This window comes from Hemibagrus wyckioides, linkage group LG23 (genome assembly GCF_019097595.1).
Source record: "Hemibagrus wyckioides isolate EC202008001 linkage group LG23, SWU_Hwy_1.0, whole genome shotgun sequence".
Lineage (NCBI taxonomy): Eukaryota > Metazoa > Chordata > Actinopteri > Siluriformes > Bagridae > Hemibagrus > Hemibagrus wyckioides.
The window spans coordinates 9,246,832-9,265,179 of record NC_080732.1 but is presented as its reverse complement, the minus strand read 5'-3'; the positions used below and the strand labels follow the sequence as shown (position 1 = coordinate 9,265,179).

Genomic DNA, 18,348 nt, shown 5'->3' with positions numbered 1-18,348 from the left:
AATAACTTACACATAGAGTCTCTACCTCGCTGTCCTAATAGCGTAGTGTTATAGTAATATTATTTTGCCTTATGAATGATCACAGCGAGACAATCCTGTCTACACCTGAACCAGACACGCAAATGTTGATATATGAATAAGAAACTGGGAAGTAACCACAGTGTACTTGAGTAATGCCTGTAGATTAAATATAAAAAATGCAGAGTAGTGGACAAGTTGTTTGCTGATTAAGGAACTTTTTTTAATACATCCTGTTTCCCAGGACACTTTGTTCTTGCACCATTTGATTTCAACAAACCTTAACTTCAGCAACCTAAAGCAAATTTGTTTTGAAAATAAATAAATTAATTTATTAATATTTTTGTTAATTAATTAATTTATTAACTAGCAAAATAATAATAATAATAATAATAATAATAATAATAATAATATTTGATTGATTGATTGTGTCAAATCAGGAGAAGTGATGTGAATGTGTAAAAACATGCTTCTTTTGACCATTTCTTCTAATACACTAACATAATAAACCAGCACTCTAGTCTGGACAGCAAGCAGGAACTGGAAGTGGGAGCACTTGACCTTATCCTTCTGAAAAAAAAAATAATAAAGCAATGTGCACACACACACACACACACACACACTGCTGCATTCATATAGTCTTTCCTCATTGATTTAAAGAAATCATGGTTGCTGTGATGATTTCTGATTTTCATATACGCTCGTGGAGAATACAGATTTCAAACACCTACAGAGAGAAGTGTGTCTTCAGAGAGCACAACTAGCATTAAATAACAGCATTAAAACCCTGGGCTTCAGCAACACCCCTCTCAGAGTCACTTTAGGGAAAGCCTGTCCAGAGAGCTAATGATTCATTAATGGTGTTTCATTTTGTTTTGCTCTACACTGTGAATGGATCACACAAACACAGAGTCATTAAGTTTCAAGTATTGTGATTTTTATAATGCTGAATGATTTAGAATGGAAACCAAAGACACTTATTCAGGCAATGCTTATTTTATTCTAATGATATTATGTTAAATTTGAATTTTGAATTTTGCATCTTTACACCTCCAGCCTACACTTAAACCCAACATTAACCTTAACCTCAGTAACCAAAAGGAAATTTTTTGGCTCTTTTATTTTTTTTGTGGTCAAAAGTGTCAGATATTCCTATCTTTGTGAGGACACACACACACACACACACACAGTCCCACTGTAGAGGATCTAGTGTTGGCTTTGTCACATGTTCCACGCTCCCACTAACTCAGTAGATCCAGTCAGAAAATGGAAAAAAAAGTGTGAAATGAACAATAAAGAGATGTGAGCTGCAGTGTAGAAGTGGGATGAGGAAGAGGGAGAAAGCCTTTCATTTCACTTGGCTTGTGAAGGACAGCTCAAACATTAAGAAGTTAAATAAATCAAGCATGTGATTTCAAAGACACATTGCATAGCTAGAGCAAGTATGCCGGAATGAATACAGGGCATAATTATCTGCAAAGTGTAAAAGGCACTGTCTTCAAGACGACTAAACAATTCTGTGAAACAGCAAGTTTATGCATGCACTTTAAAGGTGAGAGACTCATTTTATGATCCCATCAACGCCCCAACAAAATTTCCCACAATTACTACTCTGTTTTAAAAAACTGCTTTCTCTGTTAAACTACCACACACACACCCTACTCAGGTGGAAACCAAGGCTGCTTTCATGCTCAGAGTCACTGAGAATGAGGTCACAACACACAGTCTGTCAATCATCACAATTAACTCTCAGGAAAAATCAAGTTAGAGACAGACAGAAAGAGACAGACAGACCAAAAGGCCAAAGCAGTTAGTCAGACAGGTATATAAACTATACTGGTCTTTAGCTACTGCAGGCAAATCACTTAGAACGTAATATAAAGATCTGGTAAATGACCAATTCGCATAATCTTGTTTTCACAAACTCTAATGCACCACTTACTCACTTATGCAACATTCTATAACAACTATGTCATTATTTCTATTCTGCACTAAGGCATAATAATAAATCAGAACTGAAATCTTAGGCATGTAAGCTATTTAAACGTTCAGCACTCAGTGGAATTAAATAGTGCATAGTGATGTGATGCACACATCCACTGACTTTTAAAACAATATTATTTCAAGGCATGCTTAATATGAATCTCTGGACATGTGCAGTACACTTCAGGTCCGACTCTTATGACCATCCTCAATCCAGACCTCTGTCTCTCTCTCAAGTGCAGGGTCATAATAAGAGAGTAGTACAGCTAGATATTTAGCTAATATTTTTTATAACAATTTAATGCTTACAATTTCAGTGTTGGGGCTCATGGTGGCTTGGTGGATAGCATGTTTGCCTCATATTTCCAGGGTTGGGGGTTTGATTCTTGGCTCTGCTGTGGGTGGTAGAGAGTTTGCATGTTCTCGCTGTGTCTCATGGGTTTTCTCTGGGTACTCTGCCATCCTAGGCTGACTGGCATCAGTGTGTGATTGTGTCCTGAGACCCAGTCTGTCCAGGGTGAACCCTGCCTTGTGCTCCAAGACTCCTCGGATAGGCTCCAGTTTCCCTGTGATGTACAGTGTAGTGAATAGATGGATGGAATTTTCAGTGTTTATTTATAAGTCACATAAACTCCGGGCAAGTGAGCTTTTGAACAGTTTGTGGTTGTACAAGTCCATATTAACCCTAATCTAATTGTGGCTCTGAGTCAACGCGCCGGAATTTGGGTAACTTCTAATGATGCTAATGAAACGATCACCATGAAACTGAGGTTATTAAAAGGTCAGAGTAAATTAGTTTGATCAAAATCATTCTGCCGCAGTCTTGAGTCAGACTTTTATGAATGTAAACTAAAAAAAAGGTTATTACTAATCTTTTAGGAGAGATTTTATTAACTAACTTGACAAACCCTGAGGAAAATATCAGTCAAAATTTGACTGAAAAAACTATTCAATTACGCGAAAAAGCATATGTTGCATATACTGTAGCTAATCTGGCAAGGGCTTCACAAAAGGGGTCATTTTTTATTTTAATGTAATTAAACCTCAGTGTCAATGTCATAGAAAGGTCTAACAATGACAAGCAGTAAAAGGCTGTGTGGAGGCATGTGGCCACAAAATGGGCAAGTGGACACTTAAACTGTAGTAACTGTACCATTAGACACTGGAGGTGAGGCAGGAATACAACCAGTCAGGACACTAATAATTGCAAGGCATGTCTCTCTTACACACACACACTGACACACACTACCCATCCATTCATTTTCTGTACCAAGTGTCCAACACAGGGTCTATAGGGAGCTATGAGAGGACTCAGGACACAAGGTGGGGGACACCCTGGACAACCAACACTCATACACACTACAGACAATTTAGAGATGCTAACACGTCTTTAAACTGGGGAGAAAACTGGAGTGCTCAAAGGAAATCCCTGAATGCACATGGAAAACATGCAAACATGGAGGCAGGAATCAAACCCCGTGTCCATCCATGCAACACACACATACAGTAATTCACAAATATGTGGTCATTTCAATTGAATTAAACATCTGCTGTATTTAATCTATTTTACTGGCATTTCACATAAAACAATTCTGCCCCATTTTAATAACTATGTGACGGATCTTCTTAGAGATTTCTTGCCCCAGTGACAGAAGTAGGCCATTTGTACAACAAGGAAATGAATCACTACCACGATTGCTGGTGTGTGTGAATATGTGAGTGAGTGTGCACGGTGCATGTGATTCCCTAGTATGTGGCATGCTGGCAAGTAAACAAACACACTGTTTGTAGTAGCTATGATTCATGTGGGTCACGTTAACAGAAGCTGAAAATGGACCAGTGAGGGCTTTTGCCTTCTTCAGCTGCTGACATTCTCCCTGTCTGTCCTCTGGTCATGACTAAACACCATACTGAATGGACACAATTGTGTTTCTAAAGGTCACGTACCAATAATCATTTCTATAATAATACTGTAATATTCAACACGTGCTACTGTTACTGTGATGACTTCAAAATATTATTATTATCCCTGCATTCCATTCAGAATATTAAGGCAGTGGTGCTTAAAGTGTGGCAAGAGGGTCATTTTTTTTTAAATTATTAACAATCAGCCACTACCTAAGTTATTATTTGGGTTGTAGCCATTGTTTAGTAAATATTGTTATATAACCTTAACTGACTGGTCACTTGAATTTACATGGATTTAATCCAAACACCACCAATTTCCTCAAAACCAGGAAACATAAATAAATATTCTATATAATGTTTCAAAACTACCGATTAACATCACATAACAGGTTTGGGGTCCATACATCTGTAAATATGTCTGATAAGTAAACATCATTGCACAAATTTCTCTAATACGCCTAATATTTTGATTAATATGATCATTGCCTCTGGCTTGTTCATTATGGGTCTTAAGCTACATTTAAATTGAATTGTTTCTTTTCAAGCAACTGCTAATTCCATCATCTTTTTTCATAAGGAGAATTTCATTTAAATCTGAAGGACAGAAAGAAAGCTGTGTATATAATTACTCAGACTGAAAAATAATTTTAAATAATAGTAATGCCCCCAAAAAAGCAGATCACCTATACATTTGTGTGTGTACACAGCATGGTGGTGCAGTAGGTGAGGTTATTGCCTCACAGGTTTGACCCTGAGCTTGGGTTGTTGTCTGCGTGAGGTTTCAAATCTCCTCCGCATGTATGTATGGGGTTCCTCTGGTTTCTCTGTTTTCCTCCAACGTCCCTGAAATATGCCAGTAGGTGGATTGGTTAGCTAAACTGCTCCTATGTTTGAAGGCATGTGTGCATTCCTTTTACAAATCCTCTGTGTTTGTCTGTGATTTCGTTAAATCATATTCCTATAACTGCTCATATTGGAGATCGGTGTAATTCTCTTAGAGCAATTTAGCAGACTAACAAGCCAAGGCACTTAATACAAATACAAATACACTTCACCAACATACACAGCTTCAACAACATACACAGCTAGCCCTTTATATCACACAGTTGGAACTAGGAAGCACTTTTTTCTATTGCCATCTTTACCACCTCAGATTTACTTCAATTACACATTAAGTGTGATTTCTCAGAAATAAAACACACCAGGGTTACACACTCATCCTGTACCTGAGAACAGCCCTAGAGCTAAACAGATTCTGTAACTTTTTACCTGTATGCACGTCTCTATGCACTTGGGTGGGCTCAGTTAAAGCCTAACACTTTAACAACACGAGACTCTTGCTAAACTACAAGCTAATGACAGACTACATTCTGCACACTGTCTGGAAAACAGACTTTAACAAACAAGGAAGCCAGTCAACAGATGTTGTATGTGGTCCTGCTGTTAGACTTTGCCTGAAAAATCATTGCAATGTGAAAGCAGTTTTACTAAGCAAGATGTTTCTCCAACAGATTTTTTCACTGTACTGCACTGCCCACATACATTCTCTCTGTCAATGAGTAACGTTAAAGTAAAAATCCACCCTAGATAACTTTATCATTAATTATAATCACTATGTGATCTTCAGAGTTATTTTAAGATTACATTCTGGCTTTAATTTTTAGCTAAAAACCACTTTCATCTACATGCTGGTCTATTTTCACTTTGTTTAATGGTTCCTGTTACCCGCAATGCTGTTAAACTGCTTGCTAATTTTCCAGCCTGATGCAGCAGCACTTTAGCTCTTTAGAGAGTCTACAGATGATTGGGGTTTTACTCTGCATTAAGGTAGAAACACCAAACAAATGATAACCATTTGTTACATTTCTAAATCCATGTATCTAAATCTCAAAGAATAAACAGGTTCTGGCTTTCAGGAGAGAACACAGATGGCAAGAAAATAGATGCATAAGACTGTAATGTCTGGATGAACTACACCCGGTATTTCTATACTGACATTTCACTTCGCTGCACTTTCACTGAATGTCATAGTATGCCTTTAAGCTAATATAAAATAGCTGTAGATATCGGGACATGCAAATCTACTCATGCTGCTCATCCATTGTAACTATAGCGAGTCTTTACTAGATCATATAAACCATAAGTGATTATCATATTCATTCTGCTTTAAAAGTGGGTCTATGTTGTCTGTCCAGCTCTATCACCTCCTTATCTGCTCAAACAGATCAGCTTCTAAAACTTCAGTTTTCATGTTACTTTGTGTAACTGTTAAAATCATCACACTCATAGATTGATATGATCGTCTTTTTTAGATTTATAATTAATATCACACTAAACAATGAGGGCACAGTGGTTTGGTGGTTAGAAGGGTTGCTTCACACCTCTAGGGTCGGGGTTTCGATTCCCTCCTCTGAAATGTATGTAGGTTCTCCCTGTGCCTCAGGGGTTTCCTCCCTTGGTGTTTTAGGCTGACTGGAATCTCTAAATTGTCCATAGTGTATAAATGACTGTGTGTGTGTGTGATTGCCCTGTGCCCTGCGACAGACTGGTATCCTTGTGCCCAGAGGCTTCTGGGATTGGATAAGTGACCCATGTGGTGTAGAGAATGGATGGATGGATGGGATGATGCTAAATGTCACTGGAAAATAGTGAGTGAGAAAATAAGTTTTTGCTAACACAGAAACCTGGGCTTCGTCAGTTATGTTTAAAATTGTTGTTGATTTCTTTCTCATACTAAACATCATTGTAACTGTGGGAGCAATGTTCACATCAACTCTCTCACTCAAGTCTCACTCACACACACACACTGCTAACTTCTCACATGAATAACCAAAGCAAAGTGTCAACCAACAAATTAGCCCCAGAATTACTAAGCATCATAATTTATAATACTTCATAAGTATTTCAACGTAAGCATATTTTATTTATGTTAGCATAGAGGTTTACTTTAAGAAACACTCCAATACTGTCCTTTTTTACAGTGTGGTCAGCTGTAGAGGTGAGCAAACACTAGACTGACTGACCATTAATGAGTTTGTAGAGCCTTAGCACTTACTCCAACTTCATAGGTTAGTTAGCTTCCTCTGTCTTCCTCCAGTTATCCTGCACTGATTGCTGGTCAAATGGATTAAATTATGTAAAAAAAATGCAGTGATTTGTCAGGTTAGGTCTCAGAAATGAACAGAGCAATTCATACGAATTTCAGATTGACCACAAGTAGTTTAGTGAGAGGGAAGGACATCAGCGAAAGTCACTTCCAGAGTCTGTGCAAAAGAGAACCGATAAAGGAATACTTCTGTAATCTACTACAATGAATGGCAGGCAAATGTGAACAAAACATACTGTATATAATGAATTACACATGCAGCATGTGATATGCTGTCTCAGTTTATTTTATGCTCACTAACATTGCAAGGTTTCTTAATTAGTGCATTTTTCTCACACATAATTTGGCAAAGCTGTCCATGAAGATAATAAGAGCACTAAGCCTTTTTTCTGCAATGTCTTACAGTTAAAGAAGACTATTGTTAGTAATAATAATAATAATAAACAATTAAAGTGTTATTTATGAAAACATTAACGTTCTAGGAGAGCTCCTGCATGAGACAGACAATGAGCTATTCCAATTTTATATACGGATTTTATACAGTAAAATTTTAATAATTTATTGGTTTAAACAGCATGCACAATTTTAATCATTTTAATTATTATTAATTTTTTTTTTGTCTGTTTTTATCATTTAAGGATACCAATCATTTTAGAGCTGAATCCAGACATTGGCCTGATTTCACAGCCCTCAGTTATAAACATATTTTTGTGTACCTCCTTTCATAAGCATTTTATTTTGTTTTATAAGGGTTAATATTGAATAAACTATGGGCGCATAAATGTATAAATGTTACAGTTGTGTTGCCATGACATTAGAAAAGCCTGAGACAGTGGTATATGTATTGCTAAAATATGAACAGAACATGCTTGTAGGTAGAAAAATGCTCTGTGATGGTGGATGTGCATCTTATTAAGTTTGTGAATGTGGGAAGGCGTATTTTCCAGCAGTATGTTTTCATGCGTATGAACTGGGGCCCACTGACTCTAAGACTCATAAACACTCTGCATTTAGAAAACAGTCTGGGTCAACACAGGTGGGTAAATCCCACACAGCACCACTGTGTGTGCTATGTGCTGTGGTTTGACGGGAAGAAAGAGTCAGAGAGAGAGAAAGAGAAAAGAGAGAGAGAGAGAGTAAGAAAGATAAATTATGTGTATAAGTATTGGCAAAGTATTTGCCAATTGGCAGATCGTATAAGGATTACGGATGATCTCAGAGGCATTGATAGCCATTCAACTAAAAACGGTAAAGAATAACGGAGGCAATGGTGTTTGCGTCTACAAACCATCTGTGTGTGGTATAGCGGTTCCATGGAGATAGAAAAAAAGACATCAGCAGGAAGTGATGTCATGGTTTCCTCTAAAATACATACCTTTGCTATACGACCCATTTTCCCCACACTACATCATCTGTTATTTTTTTTCCTCACCTCCTACCTCTTTAAAATTTTCCACATTTTTCCTTTGAATAGAAAGCAACTAAAAGGCAAAATGATTTCTGTTAGATAACTAATTACCAGAACAACGAATTCCAGAAAATCTATATTCTCAGTGTGTGAGAAACAAACTAACAAACCATCTTCACTGCAATGTTCTGTTAAGACCTGTTCTGTCTGTTTTCAAGTAACAGTAAAATAAAACAAAAATATATTTAAAATATATTTAAAGTGTTTTTGAGAGTCAATTTAATATTTTGACAGTTTTCCTTGATCGTGACAAGTCAATTTGTTTCATCTATAAGAGCCTGGGATACTTGAAAACAGTTGGCAATAGTAACCATGCATTTAAAAGTTAAAGGGAAAGAGGCCAGGGAGAGGGGAGGAAAGGAAGAAGGGAAACAGAGAGAGAGAGAGAGAGAGAGAGAGAGTCAGGTCTCCATCTGACTGAGAGTCAAAGAGCTCCATTCCAAAACATAGGGATTACATAACTCATGGAAACTGGCCCAAAAGAGGCCAACAAGTCTGTCTCTGTGCTGGATACTGGCCACACACACACACACACACACACACACAGCTGACAGATTTCACTTCCCTTAACCAAGAGCAGAACTGAAGGAAACCTGGGAGGCTCTCCAGGGGCAACAACCTCTTACTTCTTCATGCTCATATTTACATACAGGCAACTTCTGTAATGTTTATTTTATATGATACTAAATGATTCTATAAAATAAATAATGCACGCAATGATTCAAATTTCAAAACTATTGACGCTACTGCAAAATATTTTTTCAAATGTCAAACGCCTCTATATATTTTAAATAATTGCTCTCAGGTTCAGGAAAAGAAACTCCTTTATATCCCTTTGCAATGTCCTTTTTCGAGGGGTACTGATATTAGCTTAGTCAAATCCCTGTTGTTCAGGACGAATGAACTTTAAACCGGTGGCTTTTGACCTACACAAGTCAGGCAACCAGAGTCAGGGGTGGACAATATGACAAATCATATGACGATCATTTTTTACAATATATTTTTACACAATAGTCTATGTATCACATAATCTGTCAGCAAAAGTCGTTATCTTATTATAATTATTTTCTATGGAATAAAGTTATTTTATTTTCTATGCCTATTATAATTTAACAATTCGCGGACGGTCGATTTAGCAAAAGCACATCAGAACCAAAGCCAAATTTCATTCGTCTCACACTCACAACCGTGCACAGTAGGACATGTAGTGAAATGTTTTATCAACTGTTTACATTATAAAAATAGAATTAATACGAATAATAAAAAAGAATCATAAAAAGAATATAAATATACTAAGTATGGAATTAAAAATTAATAATAACTGAATATAGGATCATGGACAAATAATCAAACTGAAAAAAAAAAAATCAAATTCAAGCTATATTTGGCAATAGTGATGAAACATGTGGACTGTGATGTACACATACACTATATTGCCAAAAGTATTCGCTCACCCATCCAAATAATCAGAATCAGGTGTTCACATCACTTCCATGGCCACAGGTGTATAAAATCAAGCACCTAGGCATGCAGACTGTTTTTACAAACATTTGTGAAAGAATGGGTCGCTCTCAGGAGCTCAGTGAATTCCAGCGTGGAACTGTGATAGGATGCCACCTGTGCAACAAATCCAGTCGTGAAATTTCCTCGCTCCTAAATATTCCACAGTCAACTGTCAGCTGTATTATAAGAACGTGGAAGTGTTTGGGAACGACAGCAACTCAGCCACGAAGTGGTAGGTCACGTAAACTGACGGGGCGGGGTCAGCAGATGCTGAGGTGCATAGTGCGAAGAGGTCGCCAAATTTCTGCAGAGTCAATCGCTACAGACCTCCAAACTTCATGTGGCCTTCAGATTAACTCAAGAACAGTGCGCAGAGAGCTTCATGGAATGGGTTTCCATGGCCGAGCAGCTGCATCCAAGCCATACATCACCAAGTGCAATGCAAAGCGTCAGATGTAGTGGTGTAAAGCACGCCGCCACTGGACTCTAGAGCAGTGGAGACGCGTTCTCTGGAGTGACCAATCGTGCTTCTCCATCTGGCAATCTGATGGATGAGTCTGGGTTTGGCGGTTGCCAGGAGAACGGTACTTGTCTGACTGCATTGTGCCAAGTGTAAAGTTTGGTGGAGGGGGGATTATGGTGTGGGGTTGTTTTTCAGGAGCTGGGCTTGGCCCCTTAGTTCCAGTGAAAGGAACTCTGAATGCTTCAGCATACCAAGACATTTTGGACAATTCCATGCTCCCAACTTTGTGGGAACAGTTTGGAGCTGGCCCCTTCCTCTTTCAACATGACTGTGCACCAGTGCACAAAGCAAGGTCCATAAAGACATGGATGACAGAGTCTGGTGTGGAGGAACTTGACTGGCCTGCACAGAGTCCTGACCTCAACCCGATAGAACACCTTTGGGATGAATTAGAGCGGAGACTGAGAGCCAGGCCTTCTCGTCCAACATCAGTGTGTGACCTCACAAATGCGCTTCTGGAAGAATGGTCAAAAATTCCCATAAACACACTCCTGAACCTTGTGGACAGCCTTCCCAGAAGAGTTGAAGCTGTTATAGCTGCAAAGGGTGGACCGACGTCATATTGAACCCTATGGATTAGGAATGGGATGTCACTTAAGTTCATATGCGAGTCAAGGCAGGTGAGCAAATACTTTTGGCAATATAGTGTATAAAATTATGGAAACATGGAATTATGTGAATTTAATGTTTTTCATTAACATTGACTGACGAGGATCGTCTAGCATGAGAGCGATTTACTCCCCTAAATAATATATTACTTAAATGTACGTAAAGTTAATGTATTATTTATGAATTTCTGTAGATTATAAGCACACATTCACTTTAAAGCTTTGATGATATAGATGATTAATACCCACTTGAGCAAACTGTATTAGTGATTAATATTTCAGTCATAGATCAAAGATGATATTTTCAATTTTAATACAGTTACTTTTTAATGCCGCATGATGGGGTTTGCACCATATGATGAGATGACCATGCATAGGAAAAAAAAATTCCATATAGCAAATAAAATAAACCAGAACTAAATCACACACATAAACATTTTATAAAGCATTAACAATCAACTTTCTTTTGAAAAGGATTATAAAGACTAAATGCATGTTGTCTACTTTACATTGATGGAGGTACAAAGACTAACACAGTTATAGGCATCTTTGTTCTCTCCCTGTAAGCTGTGGATGAAACCCCTCATTTCTCCCTCTGTTTATTCCTGTCTGTCTTCAGTAGGTCTCAGCAGGTCCCTTTTCTTTATTGATAATTAAAACAAAATATGGAAAAACATCATGGAAAACAAAATCCATCATGCAATCAAAACAACAGGTTTATGTGCATGTAAAGGTTTTCTTTCACCCCAATCCACATTATAACTGATAATAATAAACTGATAATTGAAACTATATTCCATATAAGGAAACTATATTCCATATAAGGAAACTATAGTCCATATAAGGAAACTAAGGTGCAAACCAGCCATTCAATTATTCAAGGTTGTGACACATTTCACCACAAATCAGTCCATTACCCTGACGTCATTAGGAAAGTTCTATATTTTAATAATTTTAAAAAAGCACCAATCAGTACAAAAGAAAAACACTGCCTATTTAATTCTAAGATATAAATAATTAATGGAAACTATTCAGTAGTCAATACCAATGTTGTTGTTTTTTTCAGGTTTTTTCAGACAGGTTTGAAGTTTACTTCAAACCTGTCTTTTCCTCTAAGACAGTTATTCAGCTCTTACTTTGAGGGCCCTAGTTTTATAAACCTTCTAAATGTTTCATGTGCGTTTTCATGTAACTTATTTTCATTGAATTGTCTTCAATATAAAATCTCGAAAGCCTCTTTTCTTGATGGTTGCACCAAAAGATACGTTGTAAAATAACTTCAGACAACTTTTGCTAGTGAATTATTGAAGATATAGAAATACAAATGTGTTGTGGTTTGGTTAGTAATGCAAAATACTTTTAAAATTAGGCATAACAATTATGCAAACATATGTACCTTTTCAGAATTGCATAGGTGGATGGTTGAATTTTGATTTTTTTTTAATAAACACATAAATGATACACATATAAAAGCTGAAAAGGTAAAAGTGGGTATATTTTGATGAGAGGTACTGGGTAAGCATTATGTCTTATTATATATGGACAGTTTTAACAGCAAAAAATGTTGATGATGATGCCACGATCAAAAATTTTAAAAATCTGGAACAGCTGAAAATCCAAGCATTTGGATCAAAAGATTGATTGTGATGTTTTAGATATTCATCTCAATATTTTTGGTTAGCATTATATTTTTACATTTTTTTAATGTTTCTTTAATATATTTTTGCATTTTCTAATGCATTTTTTAATGTTTCTTTAATATAGGTATATTTATTTTCTGGGTTTTGTTTGCTTGCTTGTTTGTTTGCTTGCTTGCTTGCTTGTTTGTTTGTTTTATTTTATTTTCCTTCATTGCCAAGAAATTTGCGCAATGCAACTTTTAAATGTTATATCAAACTCTCAACAGAAGCCTGTGTTTTTCCACTGATAATCAGTATATGTTAGATATGGTTATATATGCAATGTTTAATATTCCCACTAATGTGTGAGCAGATGTAAGGCACCGTATTTTAGATTAGCATACTGAATGTTGCAGTGCCTACTGTCTCAGATCTACGGAGTGAATTTTATTATGCCTTTTAATATGACAGTAATATTAGCATTTTTATGCAAAATTGATTTGCTCTGGTTGTAGTTCTAGCTCACACTGTGAATAAATCTTCGCCCTTGAAAACACAGTAGAAAATATAAACATGTGTTTCATGTCATGGTTTATTATAGACTAAATCCTTAATCCCTGGCGAAGATGAGGACATGTTCTGGAGGAGTAAATGAAACAATACTCATTCCCACACGCACACGGCTCTAACGCTAACAACACTAACACTACAAACGGCATCAGCCAAGAATAAATGCAGATTGAGTGAGTCTGACTTTACTACAGTACAGTGGCTTGTTTTTTCCACAAAAACAAAATCAACAAGCTGCAGCAATGCACTGTAGATGATCGGTTCCTCTCTGTGAAATATTTTGGCACGCAGACAACTGAAATATTATTTTAATCAAAGTGCACACTAAAGGTTGCTAATCTTTTCAGCTTTATTGACATAGACATAAAAAATAACAAAATAATATAGGCTTCAATAGTCTTTCTGATTACAGAGATGTATTGAGATTCAGAAATCACTACTCAAACATACCAACTCAACCTCACTAAAATTCCAGCTCTATAGACGCATATTTAACATCTTTATGCATGATATGATGCATGATATATTCATAGAAAGACAAAGAGAAGGTCCATATTGTTCTATTTGACACTTGGGATTTTTAATGATTCGCATTATTAAAACAACACACTTCTTCAGAGATTTTAGGAAGAACTACTCAATAAACAAAAAAATTATATATCATATAGCATGTCATAAAAATGATAAACAAATAAAGATAATTATCACATACAGTATATGACCATATATATATATATATATATATATATATATATATATATATATATATATATATATATATGTGTGTGTACACATTAATACATGCATTTATGCAATTGGGAAATGTGATTTTATTCATCGTGCCTTTACTCTTACAGAATTGTAATGCACATGTATATCTGGCAGACATATTTGTTCCTGACAGCCTACTGACCAAGCACAAAAGGTGGAATGAAAAATGCAAAATAATTCTACACCTACCATCTACTGCTCGGGATTTCTTCCACTCGTGTTCCACTCGAGGTGCACGCTGATTCTTTGTGTTATTGGTCACCATGAGCAGTCACTGTGACTCGACCTTGTTTCCCATGTGCTCGCAGCTCCGCACGCAGCGCGAGACTCTGGGTGACGTCACGGTGTACAGTGTCTGATCTCACGGGTTTACCGCAGCGCTGGAAAGGAGGCGTGTGCACTCGCAACCTGGAACGGGAGTTTCATAGCGACGTCATGACGGAATTCAGCGTGATCGTGATTTTAATATTTCGTAAATAGGCTCACGAATTGTTAGAAGTTTATTTTTTACACGAGACAACAACATGAAAGATGTTCATATATTAAATGAATCAGATTCATGATTCAATTCCGTGTCGATGATTCACGAGTCATTCAGGTTTAAAGCTACTTGACTTGTTTACGATGTAAACAAACATGGCGCTTATATATATATATATATATATATATATATATATATATATATATATATATATATATATATATATATATATATATATATATATATATATATATATATATATATATTTTTTTTTTTTTTTTTTTTTTTTCCCCTTTTTTTGGCCTACCCGTTTTCCGAATACTTTTGTCTCTTTAACTACGGTTGCTTTGCATTGGTTACACATACAACACAACGTGAACCGCTATCTAATCATAGCACGGGAATTAATCCCTTTCAACCAATCAAAGGCAGGAGGCGGGATTTTAAAGCAATATTGACAGGGTAGTGCTGGTGGGCGTGGCTAGCAACGAGCAGCAGTGATTGCGGTGGAGTGTAGATGGTGCCACTATAAAATCCACAACTATCAGGTGTTCAGTTTGTCGTGTAGCAGTCAGCTGAAACAAACACACACGTTTGCTGTATGAATGTTTTAATGTGTCTGGTGTGGATCCTGAGACTAAATGTGCAGCTTAGATGTGACAATACATCTCAATTCTGTTCTATATACAGATAATTTTCTAGTCATTTTCAAATCCTGCAAATACACATGCAAACAATCATGAAATGTTTACAGCATTATGTTGTAGTCTAGCCCTTATAATGCTGTCTGGTTAGATTAGATATCACCCCAATAAACCAGATTCCATGCTGTGTGCGTGCAGTGCTCAGACATCTATAAAGGTGCACCCTCTTCTTCCTTATGATAAGCCGCTCTTCAACTTTGCACACTTATCTGGATGAATCATGTACCTACAAATCTCTTATCTTAGTTTCGATAGAAATATAAAGTTATGTTTAACTTTTTCACCTTTAAAAATAATTATGTCACTGTTGTGGTGTAATGCTGAGAAACACATATTTAAGGAAGGGCAGCCGACTGATGTGAGCTGTTTATGTTGAAATAAAATGTTAAAAACACAATACAGAACACAACGTTTTCAGAAAAAATGAATTTATGGTAAAGAAAAAACATAAAGAAAAAAACGCTGTCTGAAGAACACTCAGACAATAAAGATCAAAAAATACACTTTTTTATGAAATTCGGTATATACAAAAAATACAAATTATTTTGTCAGAGCCACAACTTCCTGTGTTTTTTTTGTTTTATTAATAAAAATAAATGACTTAAATACAAATTATTTTACTTTACTAGTCCACCACTTGAAAAATGAGGCAGCTTTAAACATAAAATCTGACAATGTTCAAAACGAAAACAAAAACAAAATCACAATATGCACAACTTGCATAAAAAATGAGGAGAAACGGTTCTTAAAAGTCTGTAAGCTTTGTTTTCTTTAAAGTCTCTTTTTTATAGTTGGGACCTTCGTAACTGCTGTAGTCTGTGTTTTAACAGTTCGCTCTTTCTCCTCAGCTGTTCTTTGATGGACAGCAGCCTGCGTTCATCTGCCTGCATGCTGTGGATGCACTCTGTTGCTTTCTTCAGGATCATCACCTTGGCGGCCTTTTCGTTGTTGGCTACCTCTGGGATCTCATCACGCAGAGCGAAAAAGCTTAGCTTGAGTTCATTGCGGCGCTGACGTTCCAGCACATTGTGTGTCCTTCGCTTGTCGTTGTCCTCTGAATCTGACGTGCGTGGACTTGTGCACTTCCTTGGCTTGCTGTACCGGTTGCTACCATGGGCTGTGGAGGAGGCTTCAAGGCGTGGGCGCTTGCTGACTGGATGTTCATGCCGCGTGGACGGCTGGGCGGCGTAGTTGTGCTGCTGTGTGGAGACGTGGCAGCGCTTCAACACCAGCGGACTGGGCTGCCTGGATTCATTTGCCTCTGCCTCGCTCCTCCTCTGACGCTTCTCCACAGTCACCACATCGATCTCCTCGTCGTCTTCCTCATCTTCTTCTTCTTCCTCTTCTTCGTCATCTGAAATGAGAATGAAATGGCTGCGGTTAGGAAAAGCTCATCAGTGTTTGCATGTTCCCACAGCTAGGAGCTGTGGGAAAATACTGGAATGTAGCGAGTGGCATTCTGAGTAGACGGGGAAGGGAGGGGAAAAAAATCTCTGCATTCTGGTCCCCACCCACTTTCTTTATCAGCTGATATTTGAACACTGCAGTCTCAAAGCTTGACTTATGGTCCAGACTTGTTCACAAATGTGTGGGTGGAGAAGAGGAAGCTTATGCAAGTCCAGATCACTCAGATTCAGTGCAGAATTAAACACTTTCCCTGTCTGACCACCACATCATACTACGTCGCATCTGTTCATCACAATTAACTCTAGGTAGAGGTGCGAGATTCCCTCTCCCAAATACGATGCCCTAAATCATTTGCAAGGCAATCATGTATGTCTTTTCATTTCAACAACATTCAACGTACCTGAATCGCTGCTGCAGCCGCTGTTGGGCGGAGTGTCTAAGGGCGGCGCGTGATCCGGAGGCGCTGTCAGTTTTGCGCACTTGGGCGATTCCGTAAGCGCATAAGGGAAAACCATAGACGGATCGATACACTCCGACGCACTAAGATCTTGCAAATAGACCCCGCTGCTGTCCGCTGCATCACTGCTGGCTGATATGGACAGGCTTTTCCGTGCCGCGTGCAGTGTCGCGAGCTTCTCGGACACCACCTTCTCGAGCTTGGCGACCGCAGAAAAGCCGCTCCACATGCAGTCCTGGATGATGATGGACTTGAGGAAAGCCTGCGATGAATCCGAGTCACAAATGAAGCTCTGGTTGACTGCGTCGTCACCGAGGAACTCGCTCACCATCTCCAGCTGCTCGGCTGTGGAGGGCCGCCGGCTCGGGGAAAGCGGCGGCGTGGGCAGGAGCTCGAACTTCTTCCAGATGTCCTCGCTGGGAGCCTGGCCGTGCTGCAGCTGAGTGTAAAAGTCCTCATCGTTGTCGCAGTAGAAGTACGGCTGCACCGAGTCGTAATCGTAATCGTAGTTCTTCCACGCCAGACTACTACTCATCGGCATGATAGCTATAATGAGAGAGCGAGAGAGAGAGAGAGAGAGAGAGAGAGGGAAATGTGAACTTCTGTGTGGTGCATGATTTAGTTGCAATTAATTACACAGTGCACATGTAAAGTGTTGGTGTCAGCTCGAGCACTGTGTGTAAGGCGTTGCAAAAAACTACTACTACATTCGCCATAACAGTTTATGTTAAACGCAAACATCATTTTAAAACCAGTGCAGCGATGCAAAACACTTCCATGCTGTCAGAGCCAGTCGTGCATACTGCTCTGATCCACACACCTAATCCAAATACACACACGCCCATTCACACACACATGCACACACACTGACAGTAAAAAAAATCAATTAAAAAAAATCAAAATCTGATGAACTAATGTAGATGTACACCCTGTTCCAGACAAAATCGTTGCATTTCTCCCAGAAAGCATCCCCGCTGATGAGCAGGTAAATTCAGCACACACACTTACCATGTATTAAGCTTCAGAACTGTTCAGCAGGAGATGAAATAGTTGAAATAGTGCAAAAAAGCCCGAAAACGAGTATAATCCAACACTGTGTAGTGCTCCCAAGCAGCATGTATATAAGTCCAATCTGCTCCTGATCCAAAGCGTAGTAAGCAGTAAGCGCGGAGAGACGACGCACGCTCACACACTCGGAGCCACTAATCTGTCTGATCCGTGC

General features: G+C 38.1%; 1 protein-coding gene and 1 long non-coding RNA gene across 6 annotated transcripts in view; both read right to left on the bottom strand.

Moving 5' to 3' along the window:
- The window catches only part of LOC131344591 (uncharacterized), a 40,009-nt gene extending 25,374 nt beyond the window's left edge, over window positions 1-14,635 (bottom strand). For 3 of the 4 annotated variants that reach the window (XR_009203336.1, XR_009203338.1, XR_009203337.1), the window contains exon 1: window positions 14,267-14,453. This is a non-coding gene — a long non-coding RNA (uncharacterized LOC131344591). Of the gene's footprint in view, window positions 1-14,266 lie in introns of all 4 variants that reach the window. The other variant, XR_009203335.1, reaches the window with a different exon arrangement.
- A 735-nt stretch (window positions 14,636-15,370) lies between these two features.
- myca (MYC proto-oncogene, bHLH transcription factor a) lies at window positions 15,371-18,348 on the bottom strand. Of its 2 annotated transcripts, XM_058377111.1 has the most exons (3): window positions 18,135-18,348; window positions 17,070-17,672; window positions 15,376-16,616 (listed from the first exon to the last, which is right to left on the bottom strand). In XM_058377111.1, exons 2-3 carry the CDS (start codon window positions 17,665-17,667, stop codon window positions 16,048-16,050), a joined length of 1,167 nt encoding a protein of 388 aa, XP_058233094.1. In that variant the 5' UTR covers window positions 17,668-17,672; window positions 18,135-18,348; the 3' UTR covers window positions 15,376-16,047. The 2 variants fall into 2 exon arrangements, with proteins under 2 accessions (XP_058233095.1, XP_058233094.1); XM_058377112.1 differs by lacking the exon at window positions 18,135-18,348 and having other exon boundaries at window positions 15,371-16,616; window positions 17,070-17,671.

What these genes read in the sequence shown, in the direction of transcription:
- myca (XM_058377111.1), bottom strand. Translation starts at nt 17,667, where the DNA reads ATGCCGATGAGTAGTAGTCTGGCGTGGAAGAACTACGATTACGATTAC. An exon ending in CGGCTGCAGCAGCGATTCAG is followed by an intron (nt 16,617 to 17,069) that starts GTACGTTGAATG and finishes TTCTCATTTCAG; the next exon opens with ATGACGAAGAAGAGGAAGAA.